Here is a 13,800-nt window from a genome sequence, read left to right as displayed (position 1 = left end):
CATGGACATCACCAGATGGTCAACACCAAAATCAGATTGATTATATTCTTTGCAGCCAAAGACTAAGAAGCTCTATACAGTCAGCAAAAACAAGACAGGGAGCTGACTATGGCTCATATCATGCACTCTTTATTGCCAAATTCAGACTTAAATTGAAGAAAGTAGGGAAAACCACTAGACCATTCAGGTGTGACCTAAATCAAATACTTTATAACTATACAGTGGAAGTGAGAAATAGATTCACGGCTATATACTGTCACCCTGCTTATTTAAGTTATATGCCAAGTATATTATGAGAAATGCTGGACTGGATGAAATATCAATAACCTCAGACATGCAGATGACACCATCCTTATGTCAGAATGCAAAGAAAAACAAAAAGCCTCTTGATGAAAGTGAAAGAGGAGAGTGAAAATGTTGGCTTAAAACTCAACATTCAGAAAATAAAGATCATGGCATCTGGTCCCATCACTTCATGGGAAATAGATGGAGAAACAGTGGAAACAGTGACAGACTTTATTTTCTCAGGCTCCAAAATCACTGCAGATGGTGACTGCAGCCATGAAATTAAAAGATGCTTGCTCCTTGGAAGAAAAGCTATGACCAACCTAGACAGCATATTAAAAAGCAGAGATATTACTTTGCCAACAAAGGTCCATCTAGTCAAAGCTATGGTTTTTCCAGTAGTCATATATGGATGTGAGAGTTGGACTATAAAGAAAGCTGAGCACCAAAGAATTGAAGATTTTGAACTGTGGTTGGAGTTGACTTGTGGTTGGAGAAGTTGACTTGTGGTTGGGGAAGACTCTTGAGAGCCCCTTGGACTGCAAGGAGATCCAACCAGTTCATCCTAAAGGAGATCAGTCCTGAATATTCATTGGAAGGATTCATGCTGAAGCTGAAACTCCAATACTTTGGCCACCTGATGTGAAGAGCTGACTCAGTTGAAAAGACCCTGATGCTGGGAAAGATTGAAGGTGGGAGGAGAGGGGACGGCAGAGGATAAGATGGCTGGATGGCATCACCGACTCGATGGACATGAGTTTGAGTAAACTCTGGGAGTTGGTGATGGACAGGGAGGCCTGGCGTGTTGTAGTCCATGGGGTCACAAAGAGTTGGACACGACTGAGCGTCTGAACTGAACTGAATGTATATGTTTCAATGCTACTCTATTTGTCCTACTCTGTCTCCTTCTGTGTCCCCAAGTCTATTCTCCATGTCTGTGTCTCTACTGCTGCCCTGCGTACAGGTTAGTTAGTACCATCTTTCTAGATTCCATATGTGTGTTAATATGCAAAATTTGTTTTTCTTCTTCTGACTTACTTCACTCTGTATAACAGGCTCTAGGTTCTTGCCTCCACTTTAGATACCTGTTGCAATTTCAGGTACCCACCTGTGCTTCTAACCAACGGGCTACAGATCAGAGACTCCCAAGACCCCCTTCTAAGATTAATCTGCTAAATTAACTAACAGAACTCAGACCTCAGTTACTTACTAGATTGCTGGTTTGTTACATGTAAAAGGATGTAACTCAAAAGCAGTCAGACGAAGAGAGGCACAGGGCAAAGATACATGGAAAGAGACAGAGACCTTCCATGCTGTATGTACACCACTCTTCCCACATCTACATCTATATGTTCACCAACCCCTCAGAACCCTGTCCTTTCTAGGTTTGGGAGGTTTCATTAATAGGCAAGATTGATGAAACTACTGGCCATGGGGGACTGATTCAACCTCCAGCGTCTCTCCCCTCCCCAGACATCACCAGATGAGACAGAAGTTTCTGACCCTCTGTTCAAGTTTAGTTCCCCTGGCAGTTAGCATCCCCTCCTTGTTTGGGGCTTTCCAGAAGTCATCTCATCACCATAAACTCAGATGTGGTTAAAAGGAGCTTGTTACGAGTAACAAATGATGCTCCTTTCACGTTTAAAGTTCTTACCACTTAGGCAATTTCAAGTGTTTAAGGAGCTCTGTGCCAGAAATGGGGATGAAGGCCAAATGATTAATTATTATTAATTACAACATCACAAGTCTTATGACAAACAAGGGTTCAATGAATTCTTGTTGAATGAGAAAGTAAAGGGAAGAAAAATGTCATTTATGGTAACTCACTAAAGCTATGGTATTTAACAGGAATATACAGTACGCCTTAGCCTTGGTTGCTTTTTTAATTTTGATAGCTATGCATGGAATGCTAAACACTCCCAGAAAGAGTGGAAACATTAACTTTTTAGAGAAAATATAACCAGTCTGCCATATATTAAGACATTTTTTATAGAATGAAAATAAACATTAGCTTCAAGACGGAATAGAAAAGGGTGTCAACAAAGGAAGACAGCCTTGAACAAACATACCCCAGACTCTGGGACCTAACGTTCCTTGCAATTAACACAGTTACTGTCATTTCCCCTCTTTGCTAGGCAAAATGTCCCAAAGAAATTAAATATTTTCTGTGAACAACTAGATGGTATAAAAAAACAGAATGATTTGCTGCTACTCTATAAATGTACTATCTTCAAAAATACCTGCTGCAACAGCAGATCTAGTGAAGTAAAGAAATCACACAATAGTAGAAAAATAGAGGACATATACTTATTTTCAAATTACTTTTCACTTTTTTTGTTTTTTATTTACTTTCCAAGGATGTGCCTTAATATTCCAAAAACTTCAGTTCAAATTCTGCTGCTGCTCTTACTATCTGTGTAACTCTGAATAAGTGTTCAATGTTTTTGAGCTACAGTTTCCTTATGTGCACGATGAGGATAACACCCACCGTCCTCACAGCTTTACCAAAAGAGTTGCTTCACTTCATGGACAATGAGATGAAAGCTCAGCCATGCTGAACGATGTGTTACAAGTCACAGTCAAGTTAGACCAGGAATTCAAGTCTACTCAAATCAGATAGATTTTTTTTTTCCTGCCACTGTCCCACATGCCTTCTCAATACAAAAGCTTATATCATCAGTTGCAGGAATTCTTAGGGTGAAGAGAAAGTGGGCTCACAGATTTGGACCACACCTCAATAGATGACCTAATTCTGACTTGCCAGTTTGAAGGAGGAAAGTCATAGTCACACTTTCTCTAAAACAAAGTTAACACTCTCCTAAATTTTCTAGAAATCATCTCCAAAACTACCCACATAGTTGTTACACGCTTGGTTAGAATGCTTTTTCTCATTTCCTTATAGGAGAATTTTTACTAATGTCTTCCCTTCCTGTCTTCAGCTGACCTAGGGAGGACAAACATGCAAAAACTTCACAATGCCTACTAAGTGCCCAACAGGCGTGAGAGCTATTATTATCAATTTTCTCAATCTGTTCCCAGACAGTACCTACTGATTCTCATCCAGATAACCTCCAGGTTCCAGAACTTGCTACACTTGCAAATCATTTCACCTCTTTGGGCCTCAGTGTCCTTGCCTACAACACAACTGACTATCCTCTATTTCATCTAATCCAAAAACACATGTGGGTCCTACATAAGTCTTCCTCCTTTGACCTGATGATCTACAGTGCAATTTCCTATACTTTAAGGCTTACATTTAAATGCACAGATATGAGTGTGTCTAATGCCTTTGCCGTGAAGACTTGGGCTGTATCTGTTACAGCACAGTAGAAATCCTAACATTTGAACTTGGATGATCCATCCTGTATTGTTCTATTACATCTTTCATAAATTATCATGCACACATCCTAGCACAATATCAGTGTCCTCATCTGAGCTTTTCAAGAATCTGTCTGTTGGAAACTTGGACATTTGAAATTACTCTGTGAACTTAAGACACTCATGACAATTATCTGAAGGGATTTTTTTAAGTACAACATGGTAAAAATGCAAATACTATTAAAGAATACAGAGTAAATTTATCTCTCTCCCATTTCTGATTTTCTATTTTTGATCCTATATCTACGTAATGGGAGTATCTTGCCTGCTGCTACCCACTACCCCTGCCCTTTTTTCCCCCCTTGCTTATACTGTATCTTGGAAATCATTTCATATCGATGTCAATTTATCACTTTCTTTTTTGTTCCCTCTCCACAGTGACCTAGTTCATATCCAGCTCTGGGATGCTGGACAAGTCCTTGCCTCTGACTGTTGACCTGTACACTGTGAGTCAGAGCATCTTCCAAAAGAAATGAGGGCAATACTACTTGCAGGGTGCCCAGTACACTGCAAGGCATGCAGTGATGCTCACTGACTATTAGTTATTAACAATCCTCTGCCTGGGGAGCTCCTCAGGGGATCTGACCTTTTGCAGCAGACGTGGGGGGACTACAGAGTTGGCCAACATAAATTCAAATCCTGCCCTCAGATTTCTTCTAAAAGACACATGGTATTTCCCAGGGGTACACATCTATTATTTTATTAGGTCAGTTCCCTACTAGTGGACACTTAGGTAGTTTCCAGTCTCTCGTGATGATAAACATAGCCATGGGCCTGCTCATATGGCAGAAGTGAGGTTGCTGCTGATCTAACAATATGTTGAGGCTGTGACTTGACTTGTGAAATCACATATCCACAGCTGTGACTGCTATTTCCTCTTCACTCAACAACTCTGATTCCCTCTCCGAGCCCTTTCAGCTTTGCCCTTTATCTTCTGTTTCTATTGTCTGCTCATTAGGAAAAATGCACTTGGGTAGGCCTAGTACCTAATTACCTCAAATAGGGAAAACCATCTTACAAAGAAGATGAAATGATTAACTATGTGAACCTTAAAAACAGCATACAATCGCATCATTATTATGGGTTCACTGTAAGGAGTTTGTTATTCTCAACTCACAGCCATAGACTATCCAGGGGTGGCGGGGGTGGGGGTTAGAGAGCCTGGAGAATGGTGAGCATGGAGTAGGGGCTAAAAATAAGTGGAGAAAAATGATTACTCTGAGGAGTAGGAATAGGGTAAGTAGGACAACCCCTAGCTCTGGGCTCCTCATACTGCCTGACAACAGCTGCCCTTGGGTGCCCAGGGATTTTTGGGCAGGCAATGGAAGAATGAAGCTATACACCTGGCCCCAGAGGGGGCACTTTGACCTGCCCACTTCCTTCATATTGTTTATACCTAATCTTCTAGAATAAATCGGTACCAATCCAGTGGTAACCAGTTTCTTTCTGAAGCCCATTCATTGAACTTCAACGACTCTGTCCACGAATCACTCCCAAAAGGCCCCTCCTCCACATGATACTAACCTTTGTATGTGAAACTGATTCTATATGATAAATATAATTCAAAGACTGCCAGGTAGACTCACAGACTGGTCCCCACTATGTATGGAAAGACTCCTTTTGATTTAGGAGAAAGAAACTAAAGAGATGTTTGAAAGAGAAACTAAAGAATGTGGAAAGCACTCTTCCACATTCCCAACATGATGCTGTGTCCCATACAACAACCTGTGAGGCAGGAGCCTCACAACCACCTGTGGGCAGGAGGTAATACCACCACTGGATCCACAAAGAAACTGAGGCTCAGGATGGTTAAATGACTTCATAACATCACACAACTAGTCCAGGAATGACTGAGGCTGAACCCAGATTAACAAGATGGAGCTAAGTCTGATACGCCAGTCTCTACTCACATAGCTGGTTTTTCGACTGCCTTAAAAAAAATTATTTTAAAATATATTTTTGATCACCACAAGTCAAGCTGGACTTCTGCTGACCTCACATCTGGCACATGTCAACCAGAGCAAGGGCTCAGTGACATTGACATTACTATTTCCCAGCAGCCCAGGGAGTCTTATTGCACCAAATTGGTGAAAGTGTATTTCACTGTCTCTCCTGCTTGGGCTGCTCTCCAGCATTTCTCGGGTTCTCCTGCTCTGGCCTGCACCAGCTCAGGGAATCAGTAAGCGTCGGTCAGCTTCCCACATGTGAATCATTTGTTAGGGGCTTCAGAACTGTGTGGCACCATCAACCCCTGGAGCTGGCCAACTCACCTACCAGCTATAAAGTGCTCCTGCTGGGAGTCATGGACTGTAGAATCTGATTTAGGGACCCTACAGGAGATGCTGCAGAAACCACAGAGACCCCAGGGCAGGTGGGCCGGTCATTCATACCAACTCTGTCAATCAGGTTCTGAAGAGGCAGCCCTCAAGCCATAGTGGCCCTTTAGCAATGTTTCATTTGGCACACAGAGACTTTCTTCAAAATGAAATTAATTGCCAATACTTAAAACTCTGGAAAGTTTCTATAAATAGCCAAATTCCATGCTTCCCTTAAGACAGTGGAAGATTTGGAAACACGACTTGAGTCTTCTTTCCTGCACAGAAACACTGGCTTGGCCTGAGCAGGAGCTGTCTGCTTCCAGACCGGCCTCATTCACGAGTCATTTTCACGAACCCTCTTGCATTGTGTCTGCAGCGTCTTCTAGAATGCCAAAATGTCGCCTGAACCAGCTTTTCAATTGCCTGAAGGACTACACTGCAACTATTTATTTCTCTGTTCATCAGTATGATATCCTTAAAAACTCAAAATGCTGCACCAGACAATCGCAGCATTGTTTATCCACTGTAAATGGTTTCAGCCATTACTTTTCAAATAGCTAACTACAGATTACAGCTAAACATTCTGTCTTTACTGCCCTTCTTACAGCAGAAGCTCTTCTATGACATGAACCCACTTACGTGAGGTGCCAAGAACTTGTCAGAGAAAGGGCTGGACACACATGCACTTTTCCTTCCTGCCATCTGGCCTCTTGCTTTACCCCGAATGCCTGCCTCTGCCGGGCGGATCTGCAGGAATGCTCTGGATGCCTGCCCTGGCGCTGAACTCCTCTGGGTGGGGCAGCAGGCAGGGCTCTTGACTCTGGAATGCACTTCCTCACAGAGGTGCCAAGGCCTAATCTCAGTGGATTCTAATCACAATGGCTTTTGAGCTACCAGGGCATTTATTATTCCTGATCAAGAAATGAACAAACAGACTTTTAAAAATTATCAGAGAACTTAGATACAGGTTAAGAGGAATAGTGATTGAATTTGACTGAATTACTTCAGCAGAAATAAAAGAATGTCTTCTACAGTTACAAGTCATGCAGTATAAATTAATGATATAAACTAACAAAAAGCCAAAGTTCCCTTTCTATCTTAACTTGTTTTTTAGTTAAATAAGAGGGGAGGATTTATGCCAATAACTCTGGGAACTGTAGTTCTTAAGTTTTATTTTAGAGAGAATACCAGAATTCAATTTATGAAAATTCATAGCTGGTCTTAAAGAGTTTTTTTTTTTTTTTTAATCTATCTTCCCTTTAAACCACAGCTCCATTTTTGTGAAACACAGTACAATCTAATAAAATAAACGTTCTCTATGCTTTAAAATAAGCTTTCTACCATTTTAATTGTCAAATTTTTCAAATTAAAGCAATTGTGACAAGAATTAAGGTAATACTTTTGCTTTTCTTGGGTTAGTTAAAAGAATAATAATAATAATAAAAGCCTACTGTTTTGAGCAATTGTTCCTTTCCTGCCCAGCCACCCATGAATGAGTCTTAGGAACAGGGAGCTTTGGAGGAGGAGGCAGCTCTGGAGCTGGGAGTATGGGAATCAGAAGTGACAGGCCTGGGAGAGCTGCCTGGAGCAGGAGAGAAGGCTTGGTAGGGAAGGAGGTGGAGGCTGGAGGGCTGGGTGACCTAGTGACCTGCAGGCCACCCCCTCACAGCAGCCTCCCCTCCCCCCTCTCAGCAGCAGAGCCTTAAAGGGCAGGCTTGACTCTCAGCATAGGAGGCTTCCAGCTTACCCATGACCTCCCCTCTCTACACACAGGAACACAGATTCACACAGAATTGCCCTGCTTCAAGGGACCTGGTGGACAGGATAAGGAGCAGAAAGTGACTGATAAACGTGAACACAAGAACGCCCTCTTCAAATGTTCTGCTCCAAGTCCAAACCCCACCATGACCTTAGACACCCGGTCTCGACCAGCTGGGTTCAACTGAGGCTCAAAGTAGAGTACATTTGAATTAGAGGAAAAAGAATATACTACGTTCAAAAACACATACAACAACATCATCCCTGCCCCTACAATAGTCTTCATTTGTGCATGACAGCAACTAAAGTAACACTGCTTCACTGGCATTGCTAAATGGTCCTTTTCCACCCAGTCATGGTCTCAAGGGCAGGGTCACCTCTGGGTTCCCAGAACACATCACAATTTTGCAGCATACAGGCTTGAAAAGCAAAACTGATAGGTACATACAGTCAAAGTCTTAGTTTTTAAACACAGCATTGTATGGCTTTTTTTTTTTTTTTTTTTTGAATGGGCTTCCCTTGTGGCTCAGCTGGTAAAGAATCCATCTGCAATGTGGGAGACCTGAGTTCGATCCCTGGGTTGGGAAGATCTCCTGGAGAAGGGAAAGGCTACCCACTCCAGTATTCTGGCCCGGAGAATTCCTCACCCTAGAAGGAATGTGTTTTAATGCAACACTACGGGGGAAGGGAGAAAACATGAGGCTCAATACAGTTTCAGGCAGGTTTGTGAAAATTGCACTTGGCTGGATTCCACATAAGCCAGCAAAGAAACAAACAAACAAAACCTCTGTCTTTGGAATTTAGGCTTTTGGAATTTAGGCTTACAAGGAGAGACTCACAGAGTGCTATAAGGCAGATGTTTTTCTAAGAGCATGTGAAGAGAGGAAAAGGAGCAACCTGGGCAGGTTTGTGTAAAAAGCATGTGTGATTCCAGCATCTCAAGTGGAATGAAATGTTGATTTGACACAAGGAATGCTTTTGATATTCTCAGTTGGTCTCAGAATAATTTCATGAGGCCTGGTGTTTCAGAAATGCATGATGATCTGAAAGTTTGCTTATCAATTATACCACACTGCACTTGATCCAAAGGATTAATACTGATCAGATACAAAGATAGTCACAAAATATTAAGATAAAGATATTAAATTTCAAGGCTAAAATTTCTGTCCTAAGTCACCTGCCTATTATGTAATCTTGGCTAAATTACCTTTATAATCTTAGTTTCCTCAACAGCTAAATGGGGATAATGATATTACTTATGTGGCACGGTAATCTATTGTAAAATTAAATCATATCTAATTTTTGCCACTGTAGAAACATCAGAAAGAATTTAATTTCCGCTCAGCCCAGTGAGAGGAGGGGACCTACAATCAGATTTAATTTCACTCTAGAAACTCGAAATAAGTCAGGTGACATTCTCGCAGCCAGCAGCAGTGGAGCAAACTTAAACATGTTCCTCATAGCCTTGGTATGAGGATTAAAAGAAACAACGGCTGTCATAATGCTTTGCCAGCTGTCATGTAATGTTCCGATGCTAATTACTGTTATTAAAAATTCCATTCATTTCATACAATATGGCAAAAAGACCCAGGAGGTCTGGGCTCTCATCCCAGCCTCACTCCTGTCTAGCTACTGAGACCATGTCTTTCTCATCTGTAAAATGAAAACACAGACTTTGCCATGCCCTCCCTCCCAGGATTACTGTGAGGCTCAAGTGAAATAATACATGTGAAAAGCCTGTGGAGAGTGTTAGACAAGGGTGATCTGTAAGAAACCACAAACCAAAATCAGTACTATCACTTTAGAGTAAAATCTGTGAGCTCTGAGCATTGAACAGAGGTTAAAACTGATGGATTAGGTGGCTTTATTAAAGAAATGGTGTGCATTAAAAACAAAAAACCTGAATAACCCAATGTACATCAACAGTAGAATGGATAAAGAAGCTGTCATACAACAGAAAACTCACTGCAAGGAAAATGAATGCACTTTAAAAGAACACCCTCCTTGATTCATTTATATTACACTTTAAAAACAGGCAAAATAAACTACTTTGTTCAGAGAAGGCTACATAAGCAGTAAAATTATAGTGAAAAGTAAGGAAATAATTATCACAAAGTCAGATGGGGGTTTTCGCCAGTTGGGACAAGAGGAGATGGTGAGGCTGTGATCAAGCAAATAGCAGGGACTTCTGGGGCCACAGGCTATGTTAAACTGTGTGTGTGTGTGCACGTGTACACATATATATACACATATGTGGGGATTCCCTGGTAGCTCAGCTGGTAAAGAATCCACCTGCAATGCAGGAGATCCCAGTTCTATTAGTGGGTTGGGAAGATCCCCTGGAGAAGGAATAGGCTACCCACTCCAGTATTCTTGGGCTTCCCTGGTGGCTCAGCTCAGAATCTGCCTACAATGTGGGAGACCCGGGTTTGATCCCTGGATTGGGAAGATTCCCTGGAGAAGGGAATGGTTACCCACTCCAGCATTCTGGCCTAGAGAATTCCATGGGCTGTATAGTCTATTGGGTTGCAAAGATTCGGACATGACTGAGCGATTTTCAGTTTCACACACATATGCATGTGTAATGCTCAGTCATTTCCAACTCTTTGTGACCCCATGGACTACAGCCTGCCAGGTCCCTCTGTCCATGGCATTTTCCAGGCTAGGATACTGGAATGGGTTGCTATTTCCTCCTCCAAGGGATCTTCCCGACCCAAGGACAGAGCCCGCATCTCCTGAGTCTCCTGCGTTGTCGGGCGGATTCTTGACCACTGAACTGCCTGGGAAGCCTCATACATACCACATTATGTTTATGTGCGCAGGTGTACATGTTTGTACATTTATGCACTTTATTATACTGCACAATGAAACACAGTCCAACGCCAATAAAAACCAATTAAACTCTTCACAGACTGTTACACCAGCAGTATTTTTTTAAATGAATTTTGCTAAGACTTTGTTTTAATTCTAATCTCAGCTACACCAAACTAAGAAATTGCTCAGTTGTGATTTTATTTAACCCCTTCAAAAAATGAATTATTAAGTACAGTCAGTAAGCAAGTTACAGTGATTCAAATTGATTACCTGTCAATTTATGAATAATTCTGATTGCTGGGACATTTTCTGGGTCACATTGAAAACTCTATGTTAACAGTTAAAACCTTTCAAGGCTACAGTCACCACTTCAGTATATGCCGTACCAACAGCCTCAAAGGAAATGCAAGGTAACTGATGAGCTGGGGGTTCTGTGACTTACCAGCTGGCTGTGTTTGTGCTATTCTCTTAGGGTAAGTCTTGCTTCGACTCCTTGACACATTCTGATCGGGCCGGGGAAGTTGAATAGAAAGATCTCGACTCATCTGTAGTGCTGTCCTGCCACTTGAAAATACAACATTTTGAGTAACACAGGTAAGACCACACAGCCACAAAATTAAAGCACAGCTCATAAAGAATATCTGCAGTGTATGGAGAGAAAGAAAAAAAACAAACAGACTCACGTAGATTATATAGGACCTTCAAATGATTCCCATTGCAGTGTTAAGCAAGGAAAGATTTAGGTGAGATATAACTGCCAGCTGAAGAATGTCACCCATCATCTGGTTCTGCAAGAATGAAGCCACTAGCCACTACAGCTGCTGACCTTCGACATACTCTGAAAGGGATTCGGGACAGAGATTGGGACTGAGGCACTCTGTGCTCTGGGAAAAAGTGGCAAAACAGGCCTTCAGATAGACGTTTTCAGGAGAATATTTTATGAACTTGATCTCTTGCATCTTCTACTAGAAAAGCACTACAATCATTAATGGATACATCTGCTCCTTGTGACTAGCAGCAACCTTCTACAGAGATATGTGTTTGATTGCACACATTCCCTTAGGGGCAGGCCCTCAGAGCTATCTGAAAGACCGTCTCTCAGCCTCTAGTCCTCTCTCTACAAGCACCAATAAAGCTTGACTCACAGCTCTAATGTTGCACTTTTTTTTCCCCTCAGCTGACATAAGGAAGACTTTTCAGAGAGAGAACCAAGAAAGAATTTATTAAAGAGGGAATCAGGTTTGGATTTAAGTAGAATGATAGGCTAGAAACTCAGGATGCTCATGTTGTCAGCTCAACAACTTAGCAATAAAAGCGTGCTGGGCTGAAGTACTGAGGGCAAAGATTCTACATGAGTCGACATGTCCTCGTGCTGTACTTACAAGGCGAGTCATAGAGCCTCTGCCACTGTGCCACTTGGTGAGACTGCACTCTGAAACCTGTGACACAATCAGCCACTGATTCTGCCCACCCCACCTGTGCCAGCAAGTACCCAGGAAGATTCAGAGCAGCCAGAATCCCCCGGCACAGCACTACTTCCTGATGAGTCTATGAGGCAACAGGGTGAGCTTTCGCTAAGGATAAACTAAACTTCTCAAGAACCATGTAATTTAATTTACTGAATTTTTGTCAACGTTCATTTTACTAAACAGTTATTCCACAGCTGCTGAATTTGAACCAATAAATGACTCTTGGATTTCAAGGGAAGTGTCATTTAGGTACAGAGAAAATGCATTTCTAAGTGACTACTTTGATTCACTATAAGAAGTGCCATCTAATGGGAAAAAAGTCTTTTAATGGCCTCAACCTATTTACCCTACATTTACAGGACACATGGCAATCCACTCCAGTGTTCTTGCCTGGAGAATGCCAGGGGCGGCGGAGCCTGCTGGGCTGCCGTCTGTGGGGTGGCACAGAGTCGGACACTACTCAAGAGCCTTAGCAGCAGCAGCACAGGATACATATTGGTGGTTCTCTCCCCAAAAGAGATCAAATGAGATGGAAAAAAAGCCAAATTTACCTCCTACATACTTCTGTAGAAACTTCCCCTGCTTACTACCCCATTCATTTTACAAGAAATAGAGGCCTGAAACATTCATAATGAGCAATTTCTCATCGGGCTAACTGGGGATGCGGCTTACTATGTGGAATGAAGATGACAGTTTCTATCCATGAGTGTATATACTCCACATTCAAGACTTCATGAAAACCAGGGGGAGGGCAGGGGGCTGGAGGGCAGAGAGTGACAGGTCTGCCTTCACTTGAAATTTAACTACATGTCCCCTTATATATGATGAAAATGTATCATACAGAAATCTCATAACATTATTTGATAAGAAAATTATCATTTATCAAGTTTAATTTTGCTGTTTTTACATATTAATATATTGTTAATAAGAAGCTCTGGACACTGGGTTCAAATTCCAGCTATGTCATATCCTAGCTCTCTGACCCCAGCAAACATTACTCAAACTGTCTGTATCTCAGATTCCTCATTACTAAAGCAACAATAATACCAATGACCACTTTATAGGCTTATTATGAATGTTAAGTATGAATGTTTCTAAATTTTCCAGAACAATGCCAAGCATATAAAATGCTACATAATTATTAACTAAATACAAATAGATTTTAAAAATTATTAATTTGAGAACTTTCAACAGTTTTAGCTATTCTAAAGGTAGTACATAAGATAATACAAATAGCAACATCTCTCCCCTGAAAATCTTTTTTAAATTCTATAGACAGCAAAATTCCATTATTATAAATGATTTGGAGTATGAAGATAAGATCTCCTTGCAACAGACTTAATCTAAGACTTGGATAGTCTGTACTTCATTGCATGGAGGAAAAAACATTTGCCCTAAAAACATAACCTAATATGTGGACTACTGAGGCATTCGATAATGAGATTTTACTTTATTATTCAATTTTTCCTCATGGCTTGTTTCTCAGGAATAAAGGAGAAATGAGAAAATCATATCACAAGACTAATAAAACTGAAGTCCAGGGACATAAGCTGACCTGGCAGAGGCTGCACAGGACCCAGGACTGGGAGAAGCTTTCTACCCTCCGGCTGGCCAGGGTGGCACAGCCGGGCAGCCCAGGAGAAGAACAGCGCGCACAGCCATGTACTTTAAAGCTACAAGCCTGGCTCAAAGCTCAGCTCTACCAGAAATGTGTGGTCTTCAGTAGATTATTCTTTTAATCTCCTAGAACCTCATTTTCCTTGTCTGTATTTCTATTG

The 13,800-nt window shown here is 41.5% G+C and overlaps 1 protein-coding gene across 10 annotated transcripts in view; it reads right to left on the bottom strand.

The window, feature by feature from the left end:
- The window catches only part of EPB41L4A (erythrocyte membrane protein band 4.1 like 4A), a 296,657-nt gene that overhangs the window by 63,208 nt on the left and 219,649 nt on the right, over nt 1-13,800 (bottom strand). For 9 of the 10 annotated variants that reach the window (NR_198911.1, NM_001435210.1, XM_010808814.4 and 6 more), the window contains one exon: nt 10,996-11,117. The exons of the other annotated variant lie outside the window; for it this stretch is intronic. Coding sequence is in view for 8 of the 9 variants with exons in the window: in NM_001435210.1 (NP_001422139.1) it covers nt 10,996-11,117 (122 nt within the window). In the remaining variant the exon portion in view is untranslated. The remainder of the gene's footprint in view (nt 1-10,995; nt 11,118-13,800) is intronic. 10 annotated transcript variants of the gene reach the window in all.

The sequence above is a fragment of the Bos taurus genome, chromosome 10, assembly GCF_002263795.3.
Source record: "Bos taurus isolate L1 Dominette 01449 registration number 42190680 breed Hereford chromosome 10, ARS-UCD2.0, whole genome shotgun sequence".
Classification (NCBI taxonomy): Eukaryota; Metazoa; Chordata; class Mammalia; order Artiodactyla; family Bovidae; genus Bos; species Bos taurus.
This window is presented reverse-complemented; position numbering and strand designations above follow the sequence as displayed.